A 26,580-nucleotide genomic window follows, 5' to 3' on the forward strand; every position below is an offset into this window, starting at 1 on the left:
CCTAACTCAATAGGCGTAGGCGTGGAATGGGTGTGGTTTGGGCAATGACTCAATTTGGGCGTCCTTTGATTCATTTACATAACACTGAGCAACTTAGGACGTCCAAATGATGCCTATATTGTAGGCGAATGAAAACTAGGTCTACTTTTGAGCTTATTTGGGCTTCAAATAAATAAAAGCATTAAACATATCCAACTGCTAGGAGGTGAGTGGCTGATATGCACAGATGGGGAGAGGGACTTTGGGGTGATAGTATCCGAATATCTAAAGGTGAAAAAACAGTGTGACAAGGCGGTAGCTGCTGCCAGAAGGAGGCACAGCCAGTAGAAGAAAGAAAGTGTTGATGCACCTGTACAGGTCGTTGGTGAGGCCCCACTTGGAGTATTGTGTTCAGGTTTGGAGAACGTATCTGGCCAAGGACATAAGAGGAGGGCGGTTCAGAGGAGGGCGACGAAAATGATGGGAGGTTTGCGCCCAAAGATGTTTGAGGAGAGACTGTAAGCTCTGACTATGTATACCCTAGAGGAAAGGAGGGACAGGGGGGATATGATTCAGACGTTCAAATTCTTGAAAAGTATTAACGTAGAACAAAATATTTTCCAGAGAAAGGAAAATGGTAAAACCAGAGGACATAATTTGAGGTCAGGAGCAATGTAAGGAAATTCTACTTTACGGAGAGGGTGGTGGATGCCTGGAATGCGCTCCCGAGAGAGGTGCTGGAGAGGAAAACGGTGACAGAGTTCAAAGAAGCGTAGGATGAACACAGAGGATCTAGAATCAGAAAATAAGAGTAAATACTGAAGAACTAAGGCCAGTACTGGGCAGACTTGCATGGTATGTGTCTGTATTGTGTTTCTATGTGTCTTTTGGTTGTGGATGGGCTGGGGAGGGTTTCAATGGCTGGGAGGGTGTAGATAGGCTGCAGTGTAGATGGGATGGAGATGGGCTGGGTGTAGATGGGACAGAGACTTCAGTAGTTGGAACCCAAGCACAGTACTGGGTAGAGCTTTGGATCTTTGCCCAGAAATAGTTCAGAAGAAAAAATAAAAAAATTTAAATTGAATCAGGTTGGGCAGACTGGATGGACCATTCGGGTCTTTATCTGCCATCATCTACTATGTTACTATGTATATATGTTATCCCTAACAGCCCCTCCTTCCAACCAGTCAAACTCTCGCAGATGGAAACGGGTGGCCAGGTGATTGACCATCCTCTTGAGGGTGATGAAGGCTGTGATGACCTGGAAGGCAAGGAAAAGGAGAAAGACAATGTGGGTGGCTCGTTCCAGGGGCTGCACCTCCAGTCCTTCATTAAAAAGGAGGAAAAGTACTAACGGCAGCTGCAGCAGGACACTCAGAAGCCAGAAACCAGCCAGCTCGGGGACCTGAAAGAGAAACCAGCCAGGAATCAGCATAAGAGGGGAAGGCAATGGCTGTGTTCACATCAGGCTCCTACATTTCAGATTAATATACTATTTGTTTATTTACTGCTCAAAGTTTTTACATACTTCTGTTTAGTCTATGTTGGAGTACCAGTCCTGAGTTTTGAGTTTTCTTTACTTCACTTACTCCCATCTTTTACAAAACCGTGCAAGAGGTTTTTTAGCACTGGCTGGCGCACTGGCTGCTCTGCACTATTCCAATAATCATAGAGTTCCTATGAGTGTCAGAGCAATGCAGAGAATTCAGCATACCATCTGGCGCTAAAAACATCTTGTGCAGTTTTGTAAAGGGGGGGTTAGTTAATTTCATCTTTTGTTTGAATAAAAGCAATTGTTTTCCTCTCTGCCCATTTAAAGCAAGCAACATTTCACTTTTATTGTGATTTAAGTTGGATCTACAACAAAAAGCCTCCAATGATCTGCATCAGTTGGATCATCAAAGAAGATCAGGATCAGAAACTGCAAAATGATGAAACCATAAGTGCAATTCCGTGAGCTGAAGTTCATTCATATCTTTAACTTAACTTATCTCTAAATTTCTGATAGCCTACTGAATCTCCCTCTGCATTAAAAGCTTCAAGAAGAAAATACTTATCTAACTATGCCCATGTGAATATCCTCCACCCATCATCAAGTAACCCAATGCCCATAAAACTACAACTACGACCATAGGAACCAACTTTTCAAAATGACTGGGGTGCTAAACCCAATGGAAGTTACCCCTTTCCTGGAGACAGGCAAAGAGTTTGCTCAATATTGGGGGTGCTCAAGCACCCACATAACTGGCTCCTATGACTACAACAAACCAGTACTTGGAAACTTGGGCTTAGTAAATGTCAGATCAGCCAATAAAATATTTCCTACGATCCATGATGTAAATGCCAATTAGACATCTTAAGAATAACTGACACCTGTTAGGATGAAAGTGGAGGAGCACTTTGGGCTGAACTACGCACCACAAGATTCACTACCCTGCCCCAACCAAGACAAGGGAAGCGAGGTGGAGGGGTAGCAGTCCTGATCCAAGAGACAATCAAACTGCGCCGAGTCTTCATCCCACACCTGTCTGAATAAGAATGCTTCCTAATCCAGCTGGGAGATAAGGTACCAACATGGCTGTTCATGGTTTACACAGCACCTCGCAACAACGCATCATCTATATAAGAACTGCTGAATCTGGAGACTGCTGAATTCGATGAGTTTGCTATTTGAGACCTCTGAGATCCTCTCAAAGAGCATCACTATCTGTACCCTCATCAAAAGAAACGGTATGATGCGATACCCGCCAGGGAACCTTCTTCTTTTTGTTTTTTTTTTAATATTCTTTATTCATTTTATATTTACACCAAGTGTACAGAAAATAATAACAGATTAATCTTTAATCTTATCTATTGTTTTGCCTTTTGTCTTTGTTTTGTTCTATTTCTATCATTTAAATTTCTCCAGAATTCTACTGTTCAACGGCTCCCCCTTCTGCTTCTATTCCTTTCTCTCCTCTCTTCTACCTTCCAAAGTATTTAGATCAATGCTGTCTTGTTAAAATGTTTATTTTATTTTTATTTTCCTCTAACTCTACTTTTCACTTCTCTATTACCCTCCAGGTACTTTAGTTAGATTGTGAGCCTTCGGGACAGTAAGGGAATTTTTCAAGTACCTTTCTTATTTCTAATCTTAATGTATATTTTCTGTAAACCGCTTAGAACCTAACGGATGTAGCGGTATATAAGAAATAAATTACATTACATTAACTTAATACATCACTTGAAATACCACAAAATTTCCCAAAATAAAATTTATCCCCTTCCCACCCACCATTCTAATATCATTTAGTATAATAAAATCATTTTCTTCATAACCAATAATAAAAATTCACCCCCCCCTCCCAAATCTTTCAATTATGTAAAATCAGGGAAAAATAATAACTATTCTTTACAATAATATATCAATGCCCCCCCCCCCACATCCTTAAACTTATTAAAATATCCTTTTTGAACAGCTATAATTCAGTCTTTTCTGATCTTTCCAATTATACATTATTTGTTGAATGGCAACTCCTGTTAGAATCAGTAAAAGTTTATTATTTTTGGAAGATATTTGGCTCTTAGCTCTCATAGACATGCCAAATAAAACTGTGTCATACGATAATGCCACATGATTCTCTAACAAGCAATTTATTTGGCCCCCAAATCGATTTCCAAAAAGCCAAAATAAATGGACAATAGAACAATAAATGATCTAAAGTCCCTGCTTCGAGATGACAATGCCAACATCTATTAGATTTAGAGCAATCTAATTTTTGTAAATGAACAGGGGTCCAGAATGCTCTATGCAACAGGAAAAACCATGTTTGTCTCATAGATGCAGACATTGTACATTTCATCCTCCAAGACCAGGGAACCTTCTCAAGAGTAGCCCTCGTGCTCTGGAATTTACTCCAAGAGGGGCTACCTCTACTTCAGGAAGCAGGTGAAAGCCTGGCTCTTCTCCCAAGCCTTTAATACATAAGATGACTGACTACATACTCATTCTGGACCTGGACTAGTTTGCTACACACACTGTAACTTGGATCAGTTCCTTATATCTTTGTCGAACTGTACAAACAACTTGCCTTGAGTTTAGCCACCCATCTCTTTATTCCAACTGACTTTGCATCACTCATCTTATCCCCGTCTAATATCTGCACTTGGCCCTTCGGCTACAGAATAGCATTAGTATCATATCTCTGTTATTTGTATGTTCTAATGTGTGTTTATTAGGTGTTTCATAAGTATTACACTGACATTGTGTTATATCTCTATTTGAATTTCAATACTGTTAAATATGTTCATTTTTGATACTGTTTCATGGTAGTCCTATTATTAATTTTCAATTTGCTGATTTTGAGTTAACCTCATTCATTGTATTTATGTTTATATTATATTTAGTCATTTTACTATTTTTACTATTAGCACATGTGGAGAAATGAAGCACATGCCTGGGTTTTGAGCACTTTTCAAACTTACTCCTATAGAAAAGGGCTACATCTTTATTGTACTAAGGTCATTCTCTTACAGTGGGTACCAGAACTGCTCTATCTTCATCCACAAATTGGACTCTGATAGCCCCTGCACAAAAGGATTAAATCACCCCTAGAGAAATTCCAGCCCTAGATGATGGATGCTAACAATGGGATATTAGTTATCAGAAACAATGCACACCTTTTATTCCAATCGGTGCAAAATTGCGTGAAATCAACTATATTAGGTTAAAAGTGACAAAGGCTGTTAACAAATTGTAACTTTTATGTTGAACTGTACACCGACTTGGGCAAACCTCTTCATAAGGGCGGTTAACAACACAAAAATTAATGGACCACAGAAGCCACCAGGCATCATCAGAGAACTAAGAGGTTTGCTTACGTTCCTTTAAGTTTCTGTAGTAGGGTAATAGTGGTAAAGGGGAAGGAGGGGGCTGGTGTACTGGCAGGAAAAATTCACAGATCACAGTTCAGGCACCCGATACAGTATTGCCTGCATGAGGAAGAGGAACTGCAAGGACCTAGCATAAGGGAATGAGAGTAAGGCACAGTATGTGAATTTCTTTTGGAGAAGCTATCATAATATAATCTTCGCATTTCAAGGCCCTAAAATTTGGAACTGCCTCCCGACCTGCTACGTCAGACCTCCTCCTATCTTCAATTTAGGAAGGTGCTAAAAACGCTTCTGTTTTCATTATAGTCTTGCTATGATTCATAATGTCTATGTTGCTAACCTTATTAATTTTATGTAAGCCGCAATGATTCCCAGTTGACATTTGCGGAGTATAAGAAACAATATGGTATAACATGGCTGAAATATAGCATGAGCAAAGTAAAGAAAGCAAGCCTTCTGTATATACAGACCTTTTCCTGCAGGTTCCCCATGTACCCCAAATACAGACGAATCACCTCAATCAAAGACACCAGAATCAGAATTGTCACCAAAATGAATTTGTAGTAGTCAGGCAATACTGAATACTGAGAGAGGGGAAAGAGAGAATGTATATTTAACAGTGCTGACACACACACACGCATTTCTAACCCAGCCTGAAACCTCTCATCCTAATCTATTACTGCCCCCTACAGCTCTGCCAATGCATCTCTAATCCAACTTGCTTATCTAATACTGATCCCCCTACACACATGCACTCTACACAGCTCTGTCAATGCCTGAAAAAAACATCTAATCCAGCACTGAGTTTTGCACTCTGCTAACAATAATGTATGAGACTGAGAAGAAATTTACCTTAAGTTGTAAAATGGTTACATAGCACACCCACCAGAAAGGGAAGTAGAATACATTGAAATACAGTGACATCTGCAGTGGCAAATTGGAAACAACCTCATTATCTGAAGAGAAATAAAGAAAATGTGCAGAACCTGGACTGAAAAGCAATCCTTACTTGTAGATAACTGAAGACAAAGACTTTTCACAATGGTTAATTAATACAGAAAATACTTTTATTGACCCAACATAAAGAAGACCCTCTCTGCAAACCCTATACACTACCTGCTCTATGTCCTTCCACTGTACAAATAGTTAAGCTCTAAAACTTGTTGCAAGAGGATATGGTAACAGCTTTTATCATATCTGGGCTTATATAAGGGTTGGACAAGTTCCTGGAGGAAAAGTCCATAGTTTGCTATTGAGACAGACATGGGGGAAGCCACTGCTTGTCCTGGAATCAGTAGTATGGAATGGAATATTTGGAATTCTGTTAGGTACTTGTGACCTGGATTGGTCTTCGAAGCAGGATGCTGGGCTAGATGGACCACTGGTCTGACCCAGTATAATGCTGCTTATGTTCTTATTTATCCATCACTATCCACTTAATTCAATGCGCTGTCGCACAAATACTTTATGCACTGTCATAAGATAATAGTGGAGACTAACGGGGATCTCAAGTGCTCACAGCCAGAGATTTGGTACGTTTTTCAAAGTCACTGACTAATATCGTGAGCTATCATCGGTCCCGTATATTTTCTCCATATCTATGCTAAGTGCATTTTTTAACTTTTTCATCTTTTTTTCTTTTTAATTAATCATTTAAATTATTCTTATAAATTATTTATAAAATCTATATAAGCATATATCTTCATACTCTGCTATTCCATATAGTGCAGGATTACTTAGCTTGTTTTTTTCCTTTTTTCTTGTTTCTCCTGCTTATTTATTCATTCACTTCTTTTTATATCACTTCAATGTTAATTCACTTCTCTTCTACGGAAGATCTCCGTTTCGCCCCCGAGCTTTAACGCGGGGCTTCATCAGGAAAGCGATAATCATTCACTACAGAGAAAGCAAACTCTATTAACTTACTTCTAAAAAGGTAGCCCAAATGGTAACTATCACTTTATACTTTATTTGCGCTAACGTTAGGAAATATGGCGCAAGCCTATGGGAACACAATTTTTAATAAAATAACTTTCAATCTCTTAATAATATTATTTATCTTATACTTATAGTTTTAATTTTAGTTTTAATTCTAATATTATGTTTTAGTTCTTATGAAAACATACTGCTACTAACCAACTACTATATCTTAACAGCTATCCAATCTTTTATATAGCAACCATATCCCCTTGGTCGTTTTCAAATCTAACTATCACATTTTCACATACCTCGCATTTATCCATAGCACACTCCTTACAAACAGGAGCCTCAGAGACACTCACTTCTACTCCGAGCTCCCCACATGTAAAGAACGGAGAATATTCTAATCCGACCCTCACACTCATTTAAAGCCTAACAAAGGCGTCTGACGACACATCCGGTAGACATGAAGAGTATTACGCCCCTTTCAAGCCCCGTCCGTTTACAAATACGTCATCTAATTACTACACATTTGCCTCAGAAACTGGCCCTATGTTGTACACACCGTATCAAGCATTACCACCACCTTCATGCATTCATTGTATCCATTTCCTCCATTACCATATTCACTCTCATAATTCAAAAAAAGGTCTGCCAATTAATGGCTAAATTTAACCCTTGAGGTTGCAGACTACCTAAGCGGTCAATCCACCGTTGTTCTGTTTGTAACAACTTTCTCCCCCTGTCCCCTCCCCTTATTGAAACCTCAATCTTGTCAATGATCATACATTTAAGTTGATAAAAATCATGATTATTCTGCATACAATGGGCTACGAGCGGAGCTTCTTTTCTATGATGGTTAAGACAAGACTTATGCTCCGCCATCCGGATATTAAACTGTCTCGTCGTTTTCCCAACATAAATTTTCTGGCATGGGCACATGATAATATACACTACGTGATCCGATTTACACGTAGTTTTGTGTTGTAGTTTATACTGCTTATGATTTCTAGGATGTTCAAAGACACTACCTTCGATCGTCAATGAACAAATCTGGCACCTACCACATTTTGAATGAAACCCATCACGGTCTATAATACCCTGCTCTAAGCCTGGTTTATAACGAAGATGTTCCCTAAGGTTCCTACCTCTACTGTAGGTAAGCCGTAATCGAGAATGTTCAAAACAAGGACTGCGTTGCACTATCCTCCAGTGGTTACGAATAACTGTGGCTATGTGTTCAGATTCAGCATTGTGTCTAAGTATAAACGTGTGCACTTCATTCTCTATCTCAAACCCCCTGTCACTATCTTGACCATGAGAATTTCTAAGATTAGATGACTCAGAGGGACGTAAGAGCCATTCTGGATGGTTGTGTTTCGCCCTACGATAAGACTTTTTTATCACTTTACCAGGATACCCCCTATTTTTTAAATTCTTTGCTAACTTATTCGCTGAGGATTTGAAATCTTCTATATGGGTACATACTCGCCTAAACCTTAAAAATTGCGCTAAGGGTAGGCTATCTTTTAGAGCTGTAGGGTGACAGCTGTCATACTGTAGCATGGTGGTAACATCCGTGGGTTTCGTATACAATTTAGATTCGAGATGATTTTCTACTATAGTTACCCACGTGTCTAAAAAATTAATCCCCAAACTAGACTGGGCATAAGTAAACTGAATGTTACTATCTCTGCTGTTAAGCCATTCTACAAACTCTAAAAGATGATTTTGAGAACCTTGCCAGATCATAAAGACATCATCTATGTATCTCTTCCAACCTGCTACATATGCACTCCAATTATGGAGAGTCAAAAAGATCTCTTCATAATTTTTCATGTACAGGTTGGCTACAGAAGGAGCACATGTGGCCCCCATAGCTACCCCTCTGGTCTGAAGATACAATTTCTGTCCATCAGTGAAAAAGTTATTTATTAAAGTTAGCTCTAAAAGTTCTAAAATAAATTCAGTGGGACTTTGATGAGGACGAGGTCGAGCATCCAAAGCTTCTCGTGCTACTATCAAACATTTATCCTGGGGAAGAGAGGTGTATAGAGACACCACATCTAGTGTTACCAAAATCGTAGGGTTATCTCTTAAATCAATCGACTGCACCCATAGTAAAAATTGGCTCGTGTCCTTTATGTAGGAACTGCCCTGTGCAACAAGAGGCTTCAGAAATTGATCTACATATTTAGAGAGAGGCTCAAGGATGGAATCTATAGATGAAATAATCGGTCTCCCTGGTGGCTTATGTAAACTTTTGTGGATTTTAGGTGTCAAATATATCCACGGTATAGTACTATGCTCCTTATTTAGGAACTGAAATTCACGCTTGGTAACGAACCCTTCGTCAAAACCCTCCTGGGTTAACCTCAATATGCATGTTTTTAATTGTGTGGTGGGATCAGTATCAAGTACTCTATATGTAGCATTATCTGACAACTGTCGAGCAAGTTCATACTGATAGTCTTCCATCTTCCAAATGACTGTCGCTCCCCCTTTGTCTGCTCTACATATAACAATGGAGGGGTCATTTTGAAGATTCATCAGAGCCTCATGTTCTTTTTTTGTCAAATTACAATTTTCCATTTTTTTATACTGTAATGGTTTTATATCTTGGAGGACTAATTGCTTAAATGCAAGGAGGAGGGGATCTAGAGGGCCAGGAGGAATCCACTGTGATTTTTTTCTTACTACAGATCTATCAAAATTATCACTCAAAGCCTCTTTGCCCCAAAAGAATTTTTTCAAGGAAAGAGCTCTCATGAATCTCTCTAAATCTATTCGAAATTGAAAAAAATCAAAAGAAATTGTAGGAACAAATGATAGCCCTTTCGAGAGTACATTAGTTTCTTCAATAGTTAACTCACGAGTGGAAAGGTAGAAGAGAAGTGAATTAACATTGAAGTGATATAAAAAGAAGTGAATGAATAAATAACCAGGAGAAACAAGAAAAAAGGAAAAAAACAAGCTAAGTAATCCTGCACTATATGGAATAGCAGAGTATGAAGATATATGCTTATATAGATTTTATAAATAATTTATAAGAATAATTTAAATGATTAATTAAAAAGAAAAAAAGACGAAAAAGTTAAAAAATGCACTTAGCATAGATATGGAGAAAATATACGGGACCGATGATAGCTCACGATATTAGTCAGTGACTTTGAAAAACGTACCAAATCTCTGGCTGTGAGCACTTGAGATCCCCGTTAGTCTCCACTATTATCTTATGACAGTGCATAAAGTATTTGTGCGACAGCGCATTGAATTAAGTGGATAGTGTGTTTCACAAAATTACATTAAGTGGTGATTGCTTATTTATCCATCTACATTGTCTCCATCCCCATAAGCAACATCATAGAATTCCTATGAGAGTGTTGGAGCTCTTTCCACCGTGGCCAGCGCTAAAAACCACACTATGGTTTTGTAAAGGGGGGGGAGTAAATAAATAAAAATAAATAATCACAGAATGGGGTAAAAATGATATACAAGGCACAAAAAATGTCTGTTTAATTGCCTAGGGTTAAAATTATATGAAAACTTAATGGAACTGGACCAAATTTAGTATGGGGAAAAGACATATCAAGTTCAAAAAAGCTCCTCTTTCCTTTCTTAAGAGTCAGGAGGGAGCAGTCTTTTCACTGCAGCCCATCAGCCATTTACAGGGCCACAGCAGGAGAGAGGGCTGGTGAGTGCAAATGGTCCAGACCCAGATCTAAAGTGGCAGCATAAGATGCAGAGGGAGAATTTAAAGGAAGAAGGTATGACCTGGAGGAGAGCCACCCACCAGCCAACCTGGAAGTGAAGGTGGGTCTTTCACAGTAGGAGGAGTCGCTGTTCTCTCCCCTCTTCCACTAGGACCCAGGTATCCTCTAGGAGGGAATTATTTGATTTAATGTAATTATGCATGTGCTCATTAAGGTCAAATTTTGTGTAAGATGTTAAAACTTAATAAAGATTGAACTAAAAAAAAAAAAGAATAATCATAATCTCATAATTCCATGGGTTGTAGTAGGTTAAAACACCACTGCTATTAATCCCAGCCAAGCCAGGAAGGAGCCCAAGAGCATGCACTCAGGGATGCAAGCACTCAGGGGATGGCACCCAAGCTCCAAAAATATTACAGCAGGCTGGCTAGACAGTTGTCCCCCAGGGCTGATCCTGCTAACAACAGACTTCCACCACGAGTGCATCTTCTTCCAGGCAGAGGTCCTAACAAAAGGAAACCTCTGGGCATCAAGCCTCAAACTTAAAAAGACAGGATAAAACCCCTGAAAATAATAAAACCACAGAGCAAATCAGAAACACATCTGAGCAACTTGGTTGCAGACAAAAAACTGAGGAGGCATGAGCAAGCCTCCTTGAAAGGAGGCGGAGTTGAAAGATAAGTGATATTATTCTGCAAGCAACTTACAGGTTCAGATGCATAACCCTAGCGTTTAAGACTACTAGACACATTGCACTAGAAATAGGGTTGTAGAACATGGATTTTTGGTGTGGATACCCACACTGGATAGGCCAAATGAGATGTTTTTCTATCAATATTTTCTCTTTTTTTTGTTTTATTATTTTTTACTTTTTTTTTTTAATCCACAAAGAATATTATCTTCTATAAACTTACAACTAGCCCTCTTATTTTGTGGATGGTAGCTTGTACTTATTTTAAGAAGTTTATAGTATTTAGTTCAGCCTTTCCAGTAGCAGTTGAGTTACCCACTTTCCTTAAATGCATTTCTCTATCTTTAAAGGGTTACAGTCTAAAGGGCCCTTTTACTAAAGCTTAGCATGTGCTATTGGAATTAGTGAACACTAACCCCCAGATTCTATATATGGCAACAGATTTGAGCAGCCATCTGAGATGAGTGTGCACATTAATTACTTGATGTATCTTGAAAGAGGCCATGGTCATGGGAGGAGCATAGGCGTGTCAGGGCATTCCAAAAATGTACACGCATAGTTATAGAATACCGACCGAGTCAGGGCACCTAACTTGGGCACCAGCAATTACATCAGGTTTCAGCTGGCATAAGTCTGGTGCCCAAAGTTAAGTGCTATCTATAAAGGGCACAAGCCCTTTACAGAACAGTGCTAAGCATTGATTTTATTTTTTCCGGCACTTATTTTTGAGGGCCATTTATAGAATCCAGTCCTTAAATCAGTGGTTCCCAAACCCTGTCCTGGGGGACCCCCAGCCAGTCGGGTTTTCAAGATATCCCTAATGAATATGCATGAGAGATTTGCATACCTCTCGCTTCCATTATATGCAAATCTCTCTTATGCATATTCATTAGGAATATCTTGAAAACCCGACTGGCTGTGGGTCCCCCAGCACAGGGTTTGGGAACCACTGCCTTAAATGCTTTAGTAAAATGGAAGTTTGTACCTAGGGCAGGGGTGTCAAAGTCCCTCTTCAAGGGCCGCAATCCAGTCGGATTTTCAGGATTTCCCCAATGAATATGCATGAGATCTATTTGCATGCACTGCTTTCATTGTATGCTAATAGATCTCATGCATATTCATTGGGGGAATCCTGAAACCCCGACTGGATTGCGGCCCTCGAGGAGGGACTTTGACACCCCTGACCTAGGGCAATGCAGGGTTAAGGGACTTGTCCAAAATCACAAGGAATTTGGTTGGGTTTTGAACCTTTGCCTCTCAAGTTCACAGCCTGTATTACAGATTTACAATTTAGGGAATTTAATTCGTAAACATGTGAGTGCCCTGCCGTACAACTTTTCTGGTTGGAAATGTGGAGGTGGATTCAAGAAATATTGGCTATTCGGCTTGCCTGATCTTTGGCGATTGTAGTTCTTCGCTTGTCATATCTACATTTATCCGAATTTACTCTTGAATGCTTTAGTCTCGCTCTACTATTCAAATGATTACAGCTAATCAGAGGAACGGAACTGTTGTCCCCCATGCTCTACCGTAGCACTCACCGACAGCTTCAGCGCCGAAAGCATCACTGTATTCAGGTCCGGTCCGGTTTGTGTCGGTAAACACGTTCCGAGAGAAAGAGTTAAGTCGGCGCCGCACTGGTTCTGGCAGAGCCATTTTGGAAGCGGACAGGTTGCTATGCCAACAACAACAAAAAACCCCAACCACGGAAATGACGTAATTAATCCCGCATACTCTGCAGAAAAGTTCCAAACTTCAGTTTGTTGTTCAGGCTCAGTATGTAAATTCCAAACCTCATTCTGATGCTCCAATAGCTTCTTTCAGTATGTTCAAGCCTCATTGTGATACTCCAATTGCTTTTCTCAGTGGGTTCCAAGCCTCACTCTGTCGTGGCTACCCAGTTCTTTGTGCAGCGTGTTCTAATTGTGTTCTGCTGGTGCTTTGAGACTATGATTTCCTTTTGGTTGTTGTTGTTACTAACTTTTGCTTCTGTAAGTGTAGGGTCATGAAATGGTTAACTGTTGTTTAAAATATTGCTCTGGTCTACATAGCTGAAAACAGTGTTTAATCTATTGACTGCATCTGCCTAAAATGTATGTCCCTACCTTACCACATTGTAAGCTGAATAGATAAGAGTTTGAGCCATGATGTACCCTGCCCTTCTGTACATTTAACTGTAAGAGTTAGATAAGTGTCCTGCTAGTGACCTGCTAGTGTGAGCTTAGAACCAATGAGTGTTAAGAAAAGTAACACGTGAAAAGCTTTTTCTAGAATTCAGTTGTATAGCCAGAAAAATGAATAAATATCTCTGTAACTTCCTGGTTTCGGCACTTCTGAGCCAGCTTGGAGCTCAGGGGTCCAGCATGCATGCTGTGAATAAAACTTGTACTTTCTTCATGCCTCTGACATTGTGTGTCCAAGTGACCTTTCATTTGGCTTCCGAACAGGGACTTGAAGGTCTCTTGACCACTGGTTACTCGATTGGTCACTTGTTTCTGGTCCTACGGCTGATATGTCTGCTTAGCCGGCTGCCTTCCTTTTGGGGGGTTTGCAGACCTCAGGACGTTGGACCGCTTCAACTGACTTATCTAGTCTCAGTTTAAAGTACAAGAATCTGTATCTGTATCTGTATCTGTACCTGGAGTGGCCACTATCTGGTAAGTGGGGATTGATCATCCCTATCCTGTCTCTCGTCTCCTGCCTAGTAAGCCACGTGATCTGTCGCTGAAAAGTTGTGGGAAAGGGATTCTAGGAACTGTTATTTTCTGGTTGAGTAACTGAACTGAAATCTGTTGTGTTTTGTGTGTTTGAGAGTGTCTGAGACGTCCTTGAGGACGAAGCGAGTGTGGACCTGTTAGTACTGCGTTTCCCTAGTCCGGAGACGGGCGGGGCCAGGAATTCAGGGAAGTGTTTTTGTCCTCCATTGCACAATGGGGGGATGTCTGTCTACCTGTGGGGATCCCTTGATATGTTAGCTAATTTTAAAAAAGGAATTTGTCTTTGATTATACTTAACAAATCAACCCTTATTTGTCTGTGCCAGTTAGAATGGCCGATATTTGGTGTGGGCTGGCCCCCTCTGGCTCCCTGGAAGAGGACATAACTCGTCAGGTTTTTATGCATTCGTTTGCTGTCGGTTCCTCTTCCAGTCAGCCTATTTTGCATTCCAATTGGAAAACCCTTCACCGTCCTTGCTTCAGACCTTGCCAAATTCTTCCCTTCATCTGATTCCCAAGTCCTGCAGTATCCCGGGTTCTTTATGACTTCTGTCTGTTCAAATGTATCAGTGAAGTTTAAACTGTCAGTTGTTCACAGCATGAGAGGAGAGTACTTTTCCTTTTGTGCTGATAAGGGCCATGAAGTGTGTAGCACTTCCAATGTGGTTTCTCCTGAAACAGATAAGTGGTTTTGCATTTGAAGTTTTTGGCTATGTTATAAAATGTATATGCATATTCAGAAATGCATATAAACGAAAAATATGATTTCTGGAACTTATATTCCATGCTAAAAAGAAGTTCTTTGTCCAAATTTAGTAGTTATTTGTCTAAATTTAAAAATTCTGAAAAGGACTACATCTGTAATTTGATCTCTTTGATCTTTAAGCAACTCTCTCTCCTTTGTGAAATTCTGTAGGAAGGGGGAGTAAGTCTCTACTGAGACCCATGTTGATTGTAAAAAAAAATAAAAATGAACAATGTTTAAACTTGTGAGTACAGTAAAACTTTGGTTTGGGACATAATTTGTTCCAGAAGTATGCTTGTATTCCAGGGCACTAGTGTACAAAAATATACATACTTGTATTGCAAGCCCTTGCTCGTTTGGAACAGTCACTGCATTCCTGCAGCGTCATATAGAGAGGAACCATTGGCTCAGTTGTGAAAATGTGATGCTTCTATACTGTATGTACGTGTATTGCAAGACGTTGCTGGTATAGCAAGTTAAAATTTAATCATTGCTTGTCTTATAGAACACTTGCAAACCAAGTTATTTGCAATCCAAAGTTTTACTGTATATTCCAATCTTTGTTTTGTATTTCTGTATATAAAAAATGTAAGTTTAGGTATAACAATGTAATTTTTAGGAATGCTTTTGTATTGAAGTAAATATTTTTGCCAGTCAGCTGATAGTGAAGGGACTGCTGCTTTAGAGAGCGCTTGTGTCAGACTACCCTGCTTAGTGGGTGGATCCAGAACTGCATTTAGCTTAATTTTATAAGTCAGCTCTTTGGGGTAGGAACCTGATATAGAATAGGGCTTGAGAACAATTCTTATGTGTTAGTACACATCTTAAGTTCAATTATTTTGTACCTTCTCTAATCTTTTGTAAACCACATAGCTCTTCACGGTATTGCGGTATATAAACTGTTATTATTATTATTTATCTGAGTCTTTCAGATAGTGGGTCTGCCTTTTAAATTTTCCTGTGGCCATATTTACATTGATTTCAAGTATGCCTTCCTCGTGTCACCTACCTTGGCTTTCAAATCTCCAAGGGTACCAGGTCCCTTCCTACACCGAGGTCCAGGCTGTCTGCAGTCTCCCTGTACCTGATAACTGCAAGTCTCTGTGCACCTTTCTCAGTATTGCAGGATACTGTCCCATCTGGATCCCTGATTTCTCTACTATTGCTCGTCCTCTGTATGATTCCACCAAAGGCGCTGACTCAGCCCCTTTTGTCTGGACCCAACTTCAGGAGCGGTCTTTTCGCTGCCTCCAAAAACTTCTGACTCAGGCCCCTGCCTTCTGGCCCTTCTGCCCAAGAAGCTGAGCTTTATGCCCTCACTTCTGCCCTGCGCCACTCTGCCTCTCAGTCTTGCAATATATATATACTGACTCCAAATATGCTTTCCTTAACTTGCATTCCCATAGGGCCATCTGGAAATATCGAGGTTTCATTACAGTCTCCGGCCGCCTGATCCATCATGCTCCCCTCATTCTTGACCTTCTTGAGGCCGTACAACTACCCTCACGTGTTTCTGTTATGCACTGCCATGCTTACAGACACGTGATGGACCTTGTCTCTCATGGCAATGCCCTTGCCGACCGCACAGCCCGAGCTGCCAGTCTCTGCCCCCTCTTTCGGCTCCTCTGTATACAATCATTCCTTTTCTGGATTCCCTTACACCCCAGTACGCTTCTCAGGAACAGACTTGGGCATGCATTATTTTGGGCCAGTCTGTCCTGAAAGAGGGGTGGATACAAAATGCGTCAATTCAAGTGCCAATCCAGACCCACACACTGATACTTCAAACGCAAGCACAACACCCTCATAGTTATTCCTCAACACCTGGCCCTCACGATTGTCAAAAGATGCCATGATCTGGCACACTCTGGAGAACCCGCTATGAAAATTGACTCTCAAGAGACATTTCTTTATCAATCACTTTGATCAGCTAGTCCGGAATATGGTCCGACAGTGTGTTGTTGGTTCTAGAATAAAATTCCCAATCAGATGACTGCCACCTCTTGGATACCAACCTATTGGAACATATCCGATGCAGGTTCTGTCTGTAGATTTTACCCACATGCCCATTTCCCGTTCCCTCAGTCACTTCCTAGTCTTCACAGACACCCTGACTAGATGGGTCAAAGCCTTCCTTACTTGCACTGAACGCGCCAGAGACATAACCAAACACCTCCTGAATAATTCCGTGCCTTGATCTCCTTGTTTTTATAGGCAGTGACAATGGCCCTGCTTTCATTGCCGATGTTGTCCAACAAATTGCTCAGGCCCTCCAAATTGAATAGAAATTATATGCTGCTTACCATCCTGAGAGCTCTGGTCAGGTCGAAAGAATAAACAGAACTCTTAAGACCCTTCTCACAAAATGAATTGAAGAAACTAATCTGTCCTGGCCTGTCCTGCTGCCTTCTGTTCTTTTTCAGATTAGATGCATCCCATCTAAGCCCCATTTGAGCTCATGTCCGGCCGGCCACCACCCATTGTGAACCCAGATCCTGGTTCCTTTGCTACTCTGGGATCAGATATCCTCCAGAGTCAGGTCCAGTCTTTAGCTAAAGCCCTTTAAGAGCTCCACAAATGGGTCCTGGAAAGGGCCCCACTATCGATAGCTACACAAGTCCATGGGTATGTCCCTGTAAATACAGTATGGCTAAAACTTGGAAGTCAGACCCCCTGAAACCTAGGTGGATAGGTCCTTTTACTGTCCTAATTTCTTCTCTTACAGTTGTCAAAGGTGTCCGGACATGAAACTTGGTTCCACTACAACACGGATCTTCAGCTGAAGCTTTCTAAGACCTCAAAAGTTCTGAATATTTACCACTGTACTTAGCAGGTGTTCTGAATATAATTCTTTATAAGTGTTTGAGTTTAATTGACTGCCTTGGGTTCACACTGCCTTTAGCAAGTGTCTTGAGTATAACTGTTTGAAGTTTTTTAAGTTGTGCCTGAAAGAAAAATGAGCTTCCTATGTTAGTATATATAGATATGATATTTGTGTTGCCCTCACTTATGTTTCTTTCTTCTGTATTTTGTACTTAACAAGTGCAGCCCCTTTGCCTGATGTTTGTTTGCATGAAGGAGTTAAGTACAGAAAGTGTCAAACATTTGAGGGTATTTTCTATTTCCAACCTACTGGTGATGAAGTTTAAAAGTGGGCGGAAATCTGCATTGATGATGTTGAGGGTCCACTTATCAACTAGACTCTTATTGTAGACCCCACTCGCCCGGTGTCTTTGTATTGTGATACATGTGTGCTATTTGATGTTTCTCAAGGTCATGGTACTACCCCTAATTCAGTTTTGTGTGGCTCCCTAGATTGACAGCGTTATTATACCAAATGTGCTATAGGTCTGTATAACCTGATGCCTTTAAGAACTGCCCCTATGAGGAAACCTTCACTAATGGTGGAGCCTGTCCTTTATGAGAAAGAATACCCCGTCTGCCTCCCTTACTATAGGTCCTAGCTCCGGCCCCTTGTGTACTACAGGCTACTGTAATCCCATGGTTTTCACTATCACTGACCCATATAACTGGAATGCCAATGTCCAAGTCCAGAAGGCCAGAGACTGCATGGCATTGTATATTGATGGTAAAAGGTGAGACTCAGGTACTGATGTATATGTCCGAATTGTATCCCACTCATGTGCTCCTGTCTATCACTCTGTGGTGTTTCCCCAGTTTTATGAAAGTAGATACTAATATCCTGTAATCACTAGAAATCTGTTTATATAGTTTGCTGAAACTATAGGTCAGACTCTTAATGTTAGCAATTATTTTGTATGAGGAGGGACTGGTATGGGAGAACAGTGGCTATGGGAGGCAATGCAGCTGGACATGTTAAACCTGACTTCACAGACCCTCACTTTTACGTTAGGTCCACGACCTTCACGATGGGCCTTGTGAACCTCCATTGTTGCTTCCCACTGTCTTCAGCGCCCTTCAGACACTGCTTAATGGAACTTCCTATGAATGATGGTCAGCTCCTGATAGTTGATACTGGCTCTGTGATCTGTTTGCCTACTCTTGATTGCCTGCTAACTAGACTGGTACATGTGTGCTTTGCATGATTCGTCCCAGCTTCTTCCCGATGGTGAACACCTGGGAGCCCCTGTATTCAACACCAGAGGTCGCCAAAAGTGGTCTACTTCCACCAATTCCCTTAAAATAGGTGAATGGGGTGATGACTGGCCTGCAGAACGGATCATTGCTGCTTATGAACCTGCCACATGGACCGAGGATGACACCTGGGGCTATCGGACCCCAATCTATATGCTGAACTGCATTATTTATCTACAAGCTGTACTCGAACTGATAACCAATGAGACCTCCCGAGCTTTGAGTACCATTGGCAGAGCGAATGCTAAAATGCGCACTGCTATTTATCAGAATCGTCTAGCTTTGGACTATTTACTAGCTGCTGTGCCTGTGATAAATTCAACCTCTCCAACTGCTGCCTTGAACTTGAGTAAAGTGATTGAAAACGATGTGGATCGTATCACCAAACTGGCTCATGTTCCTGACCAGACCTAGCATGACCTTACTGCAGACTGGATCTCTGGTACCTTCAGCTCCTGGTTGCCCTCTGGTTCAGCATTGAAGATCATCTTGCTGGTTGCTGCCCTGTCTTCTCTGCTCCTTTGCTGCCTGCCCTGTATGGTCCCCATAGCCATAAAGCTGCTCCACTGAACTATGGACTCTGCTGTCAAACGTTCCACTGCTGCATTGGCCCTCTCCCAGTATCGTCCCTTACCCACTGGGAACCCCGACTTTCCTGACCCCTAACTTTATTTTGTCAGGCTTGGCTCCTTAGGTACGCCAGCCTGAAAGGGGGGAATGTAGGGTCATGAAATGGTTAACTGTTGTTTAAAATATTGCTCTGGTCTACATAGCTGAAAACAGTGTTTAATCTATTGACTGCATCTGCCTAAAATGTATGTCCCTACCTTACCACATTGTAAGCTGAATAGATAAGAGTTTGAGCCATGATGTACCCTGCCCTTCTGTACATTTAACTGTAAGAGTTAGATAAGTGTCCTGCTAGTGACCTGCTAGTGTGAGCTTAGAACCAATGAGTGTTAAGAAAAGTAACACGTGAAAAGCTTTTTCTAGAATTCAGTTGTATAGCCAGAAAAATGAATAAATATCTCTGTAACTTCCTGGTTTCGGCACTTCTGAGCCAGCTTGGAGCTCAGGGGTCCAGCATGCATGCTGTGAATAAAACTTGTACTTTCTTCATGCCTCTGACATTGTGTGTCCAAGTGACCTTTCATTAAGGATTTCTTGAGACTCAAACCCACATTCTCATAGGCTAAGAACTAGAACAGGCTTGTGCATCCTTTTTCTATGAGGAGCCGTTTTATATTTTGTAACATTTGGAGAGCTAAAAACGTACTATTGTGTTTTTGCCATATCCTTTGTCAAATAGTGGCAAAATACAAGTGTGTCACTCCCCTCCCAGCCAATCTCGCTCTCAGCTACCCATAGCCTTCGTCCAATCTACTTGTTCTTTCTCATGGTCTCTTTCCCCTTATCTGGCTTCAGTTATAGAAGAAATGAGCTTTCTGCAAATCTGAGCTGCCTGGCGCTGGAAGTTCCAATCCAAACATCCGGCCCTGCTTGGCTCAAACTTACAGAGATCTGAGTCATGACGGGAAAGCAGGAATCTTGCTATAAAGCACCACAGTTTCTGAGGGCTAGAAAAAAAAAAAAGCACATGGAGGACTGCGTTCTGGCACCATGGCCTTAGGTTGGACAAACCTGGACTAGAAACTTGTAGGGGAGCCACAGAGGCTGCTTAGCAATGAAGGGTTGGTCTTGCATTTGATGTACAGCATGGAACAAATTCTATTAACTTGACATATGGGTGCCACAAAGGGGCATGCTTAACACCAATTATGTAATGACTTTGGGGCATGCCTAAGCTGTTATAGATTTTCAGCACAAAGCTACTTGGGCACAGCTGGTGCTCTTAAACACGCCCACTTAGAATGTACACAACTGATACTATTCTGTAAGTTGTGCCAACATGCCAATCGCCTGCTTGTGCTTCACCCACCTCCCTTGCAGTTGCATTCTACAATTATGTGCATCTATTAATAGTGCCTACCTCTTAAGCACATAGCCACCACTTTTGAGTGCCTCTGATGTGCTATTATTCTAACATACAAGGATAGATCACAAGTAGCATTAGGTACCACTGTGTTGCCTTTCAAGTTTGTGTAAACTTTTATAAATATTAGTACCTTAGGAAGAATAGCTTATTCACATGCTATGTGTGTAGCCAATTTTAGTTCAACTTTCGCTTAATAAACTGAAAAAAGAAATATACTCTTCCCTCCGTATTCGCGGGGGTTAGGGGCAGAGCCGGCCCACGAATAAGGAAAATTTGCAAATAACTTTTGGGCCGACTCTGACCCACCCCTGGACCTTACCTGGTGGTCTAGAGGTGACACGGGGCAGGAGTGACCTTCCTTCACTCCTGCCCCGTGCAGAGCCGTGCTGTGCGTTCCTCTTGATATCCCTTGAGAAATTGGTTGAGAACCAGTGCTCTAGAGGGATGTGTAAAACGGAACAGGGTTTGCTTGATCTATGGTTGGGCCAGCCCTTTGGAACATGTTATCGGCTATGTTCCACTTGTTATGATTTTGGAAGCAAACCAAAGCCTCTCCTTTTTCAACAGCTTTTCAAGTGTCAAGTTTATGATGCTGAGTGAATTTTCTGCATTTTTAAATGGATTTGGTTGCCTCTGTAAGCCACCTACAATTTTATTATACGCAGACTATAAATCAGAAAAAAATAACTATGATTTTGTAATGTCAGGATTTGTAATTTTAATGGCATGCCACATGTTTTTGATTTATGTGTACTGTTAAAATGCTTGAGTTGTTGAAGATAGGCAGCCTGTAGGTAATACATGAAATGATCACTCTTTACAAATAAATAAACAGTCGTTGCTCTAGGCTGATTTAAAACATGCGATTCTAATGTTGCTGAATTGTATTTACTGTGTCGTTGCTAAAGAAATTAAAAAAGTGGAGTTATCCCAATGTCAGGGAGATCTGGCCTCAGTTCTCAGGCCTGGCCTCTATTTCCTGCACCAGCTGCAGAAGCAGTGTTCAGAGGCACTGCCATCACACAACAGGACAGATGCACTTTTACTCAGTGGGACCTCAAAAAACCTTGAAGATAGCTGCTGGGGTGCCTGGACTCTAAAGCAGGCTATGGTTGGGAGAGAGAGACCAATTTGGTCTTCAATCAATGAAGAGCTCTCATTACTGTACGGCAGCAACTTCCAGTAATCAATTCCTGCCCAAATACAATCTCTTGCCTTCAGCAGGAGGCCAAGCAGAACCACACTTATCTGCAGCTGCCTCTTCTGCTGGCTTACATCTGAAGTCTGAATACTCTGAACCACACTGTCCTATATCATTCAAAATTAAGATCAAACATAGCAGAAGAGGAGACAGACACAGATAAGAAGCACCGTTCTCCAACTTATTGGCAGGAAAAGATGTTCCAGTGGAGGAAAAGAGGGGACAATGAAGAGGACCAGAAGGCCCCCACATCTCCTATAAGACAGCTCTGGCTAGACAAAATTATGCTAAAAATTGGGGGGAAATGCAGTGAGCTGTGAATTAAAGCTCACGGTACCTTAGCCCAATCAGAACAGGCTCTAAATAAGCTAGAAATCCAGAAGAAAAAGGAGAACTGCTGGAACCCCTCCTCACCAACAAAAAAATTCAGTCTCATCAAAAATTTAAAAGTGCAGAAAAAAAACCCTCCATACTGCTACGAGTCAACATGTAGTGAGGAGCCTTCGAGATCTCTGTAGCCTTTTGACTGTTCATTACAGGAATGTGTCAGCATAGCATGACACTTTTTACCCTTAAAATTACACTAAAATGAAATCTTTATAATAGCAGCATTCTGCTGTGAAGAGCTTAAGGCTCCTTTTATCAAGCAGTAGAGCGTTTTACCGTTGGCTGGTAAGGTAATTGCTCTGACCCTCATTCAATTCCTATGAGCACTGAAGCATTTACCTCGCCAGTCCGCATTAATATGTTCTACTGCTACTTGATAATAGGACCTTTTAATGTTTTGAAAGTGAAACAAATCTCAGATGAAGGTTCCACTACACCAATGTATATTAATCCAGCACAGCAGAGGCAAAAGAACCATCAGAATACAGTGGTATGCAAAAATGGGGAAAAGATCTGAATTCCTGAGAAAGTTAAGGGTGATATGAATCCTAACCTGTCATGTCCTGAGATCGGGCTCTGCTCATCTTAGGCTCCATTTCAAGGATAAACTTTATTAATAATTAATTATTAATTAATGGCAAGGAATGTTTCCCTGCATCCAAGTCACCCGTTCCCCAAGAAACATTTTTCTTCCTGTTCGATATCTCAGTCAATCACAGAACTTTTTTTAAACATCATTAAATAAAATACTGTAAAATATAGCCTTCCTCTCTCTTCATATTTTACAAGTACAAAAATATGAAATTGTTCACTCTTTGGCTTGTGTGTGACCTCAAAAGTTCTGTCCCAGGATCTATGCCATGGTGTCTTTACTCAAGGCTCCATTGGTTGTGGCATTATCTTCATGCAATTTGATGTGGGCACCAAAAGCCAGCTCTGTCTTCCTGTCCTTCATCTTCTGAAACACTTGACGTCGGAAATAAAAGAGGTATATTGGGAGGAAAAAACCCACCAAAGAGAAAAGGAGGAGACCTAAATTTACCTGGAGAAAAAGAGAAGGGAAGATATCAGTATGCTGGCCTTGGACAGTGCACACTAACATAGTACAGGTTGGCAAATAAGGATTAGCTGATCCACCCACTTTGCCCGCAACGATCTAGAGCCACAGAGTGGGGTGGTGACTTGCTCTGAGTCATTCAGGGAACCTTTTACTAAGCTGAGTTAGGTGCTAAAATGCAACATTTTGGCTGATACTACCCTAGGGAAGAGCTGTTTAAACTGTGAGTATAAAGCCTTTGCTGAGGACAGGGACTGGTTTTGTATGTTCCCCTTCTTTGGGAGTGCCAGGGTTTAAAGAATTGGTCTGGGCCCCAAAGGAAGGCTCCCAGGACCTGGAGATAGGGGAAGAAAATCTGTCTTCCACAAATCCCTAAGAACTTAAGGAGCTACAGAAAATAAAATGTTCAACGACCCAAGAAGAGGAGAAAGTGGTGAAGAGATACAAGGCTGGGGAGGGGTCTATCCAACAGCCTAGGGAGAGATGACAAGTCCAAATATGAGGTGTCAGGACTCTTGTAGGGAGATCTGAGTGTTATTGTTCTGTTTGTTTTTTATTTGTCCTGCACAGAATAATTCTTTTAGCAAAATATGGAAAGATTAGGTTCTTACCTCAGTAATCTTCTTTCTAGTAGACAGACACTTTGGGCTCCTTTTACGAAGGTGCGCTAGCAGTTTTAGCGCACACACCGGATTAGCGTGCGCTAGCTGAAAATCTACCGCCTGCTCAAAAGGAGGCGGTAGCGGCTAGCATGCGCTATTCCGCGCGTTAAGGCCCTAGCATGCCTTTGTAAAAGGAGCCCTTTCTCTCTGAACCTGTGGGCAGTCAATCCCTCCTCACAAGAATTCTTGTAGGGAACCTCATTAGCATTCTTTTGCTCTGCCTCCCATCACTCTGGGCTATCCTACAATTCCTTAGTTCGTACCAGCCCTGGACAGGAAACAATAGGGAGAGGCACAGGAACACTCACAGAGAAAACACATCTGTTTTGCTCATATCATTAACATCAAAAAGATGAAACAAACTTAACCATTTGTAATACATAACAAAGTGAATTCAAACAAGTCATCAATCTGAGTGCAACCTGCACTAAGAGCATGGAAGATTCTACAGATACCTCCTAGATTTTCCAATGCAGCAGTCACTTTCTCTATCCTTGTTAAAGCTGGAGAAAGGAAAGAAACAAGATATTCGGATTCTCCATCACATTTGAGGCAGTAAGCAAACAAATGAACATCTGACAGGGTGGGCTTCAGGAATAAAGTGTTTTGTCTACTAGAAAGAAGATTACCAAGGTAAGAACCTAATATTTTCTTCTAGTGCAACAGACACTGTATTCCTGAACCTGTGGGACATATCAAAGCAGTCCCCAAAGTTTAAGAACATAAGAATAGCCTTACTGGGTCAGCACATTCTCACGGTGGCCAATCCAGGTCACTAGTACCTGACCAAAACCCAAAGAATAGTAACATTCCATGCTACCGATCCAGGGGCGGGACAGATGAGCCTGCTGACAGAAGAACGGTTGATCTGACTGCGGAGTCCTTTTTGGCCACTATATCCACCTTGTAAAACTTTGTGAACATATGGAGAAAAGACCATGTGGCCGCTCTACAGATTTGTTCTAGGGACACCGCTGAAGATTCCGCCCATGAGTAAGCCACACTTCTAATGGAGTGTACCTTGACGGATATAAGCGAATGCTTTCCACTTCCGATATAGGTGAAAGAAATGGCCATATGGATCCATCTTGAAATGGTCTGTTTTGAGGCTGATCAGCCTTTACAGGCAGCCTCAGTCAGTACGAAATGAAGCTTCGACAGTCAAAATTAATTCGTAACCTTGGAATTACCCACATATACAGATATAACATGTCTTTGTGATCGGGATTTGTACATAGACTACTTTTTTTTTTGGTATCAGGAGGGATATATGGGGCTTGGTCATATCCACCAGCAGGAGGCTGCAGGGACGGGTACAGACCGGAAGACTGGGGTGCAGGCTCAGAAAGGGTAGATGCATGAGAATAAGGGGGTGGGTCCACAACCTCAGTTTCAATGCATTTTGATGGCATAGAAACTGGGATGGAGGGAATAGCTCCTGCAGGAGGAGATGAGGTTGATGGGTCTGTGGAAGGAGGATCTACACATTGGGCTCGCCAAAGTTTCCACATATCTAAATGTTCATCTTGTGATTTTTCCTTTTTTATCATTAAGGATAGTAGTGCGGAGGGAGACCAAGTCACTCCAAAAGAGTGACCCCTCTTCGGGCCATTTCCAGTCATTGGAATTTTTTATACAGTTTTTTGGAAGTATGTTTAACCCATTTATCATGAAAGTATTGGAGAAGCTTATGTAGGCCAGGTTGGGTTACACTTTTAAGGAGAGCTAAAGGTAACATGGTGAAAACAATCTAACTAAAATTTCTATATCTAACAATCCAAAAATTTGACCCCCCACTCCCAATTTTGTTTTTCAGGCTGTCAGGCGCCGCAGTCAGGTCAGGTTTTCTGGATATCCACAATGAATATCTATGAGATGAATTTGCATGCACTGCCTCCTTGAGATGCAAATCTATCTCATGCATATTTATTGTGGATATCCTGAAAACCTGACCTGGCTGCGGCTCTCGAGGACCAGAATTGCCTGCCTATCCCTGGCCTAGAGGGATGGTGGGCGGAGCAAAAGAATACTAATGAGGCTCTCTACAAGAATTCTCACGAGAAGGGATTGACTACCCACAGGCTCAGGAAAAAGAGATTAAATTCTTGCCTTGCTATTATCTTTTCTAGTAGATAGGTGTGTCATTTTGGATGAGCATTTCATATCCCATTGCTCACTAGCCTTGCAGAAGTAATCCACTCCAGATTTTGAATCCCTCCTACTTCACAGAGGGATCTGTTGCCCCCTGCAGTTAGTTACAAAGCAGGCAATTGTCCTTTTTAGAAACAGATGTGAAGAAGGGGGAAAAGGGAAATTCCCTGAAGAACAAGTCTGTTCTACTCTGAAATATAAGAAATATGTTAAATATTAAACAATCAAAACTGTGAAACCATTATGCCAAACAGAAAAATTAATAAAGCTCAAATAATACCCCAAAGTGTCTTAGTAATAGACTACTCTTAATATCCTTAAGGTCTGACTGGTATCCAACTTGCAGGTTTGGATAAGAACATTCTGAGTGAGAC

The 26,580-nt window shown here is 41.3% G+C and overlaps 2 protein-coding genes across 8 annotated transcripts in view; both read right to left on the minus strand.

Annotated features, from left to right (window-relative positions):
* Positions 1 to 722: 722 nt before the first annotated feature.
* TMEM17 (transmembrane protein 17) lies at positions 723 to 12,845 on the minus strand. 2 transcript variants are annotated; one of them, XM_033920630.1, is made up of 5 exons: positions 12,717 to 12,845; positions 5,704 to 5,807; positions 5,322 to 5,435; positions 1,335 to 1,384; positions 723 to 1,240 (listed from the first exon to the last, which is right to left on the minus strand). In XM_033920630.1, the coding sequence occupies exons 1-5, from the start codon at positions 12,829 to 12,831 to the stop codon at positions 1,099 to 1,101; spliced, it is 525 nt and encodes a 174-aa protein (XP_033776521.1). In that variant the 5' UTR covers positions 12,832 to 12,845; the 3' UTR covers positions 723 to 1,098. The 2 variants fall into 2 exon arrangements, with proteins under 2 accessions (XP_033776521.1, XP_033776520.1); XM_033920629.1 differs by having other exon boundaries at positions 723 to 1,384.
* An 8,324-nt stretch (positions 12,846 to 21,169) lies between these two features.
* LOC117347976 (large neutral amino acids transporter small subunit 3-like) overlaps positions 21,170 to 26,580 on the minus strand; it is a 50,007-nt gene continuing 44,596 nt past the window's right edge. For 5 of the 6 annotated variants that reach the window (XM_033919515.1, XM_033919516.1, XM_033919514.1 and 2 more), the window contains one exon: positions 21,170 to 23,378. In XM_033919515.1, coding sequence (XP_033775406.1) covers positions 23,190 to 23,378 — 189 coding nt within the window. In that variant the 3' untranslated portion in view covers positions 21,170 to 23,189. The remainder of the gene's footprint in view (positions 23,379 to 26,580) is intronic. The other variant, XM_033919518.1, reaches the window with a different exon arrangement.

This window comes from Geotrypetes seraphini, chromosome 14, assembly GCF_902459505.1.
Source record: "Geotrypetes seraphini chromosome 14, aGeoSer1.1, whole genome shotgun sequence".
NCBI classification, from domain to species: domain Eukaryota; kingdom Metazoa; phylum Chordata; class Amphibia; order Gymnophiona; family Dermophiidae; genus Geotrypetes; species Geotrypetes seraphini.

What these genes read in the sequence shown, in the direction of transcription:
- TMEM17 (XM_033920629.1), bottom strand. Translation starts at nt 12,831, where the DNA reads ATGGCTCTGCCAGAACCAGTGCGGCGCCGACTTAACTCTTTCTCTCGG. An exon ending in TAACCATTTTACAACTTAAG is followed by an intron (nt 5,436 to 5,703) that starts GTAAATTTCTTC and finishes CCCCTCTCTCAG; the next exon opens with TATTCAGTATTGCCTGACTA. An exon ending in TGGGGAACCTGCAGGAAAAG is followed by an intron (nt 1,385 to 5,321) that starts GTCTGTATATAC and finishes TTTCTCTTTCAG; the next exon opens with GTCCCCGAGCTGGCTGGTTT.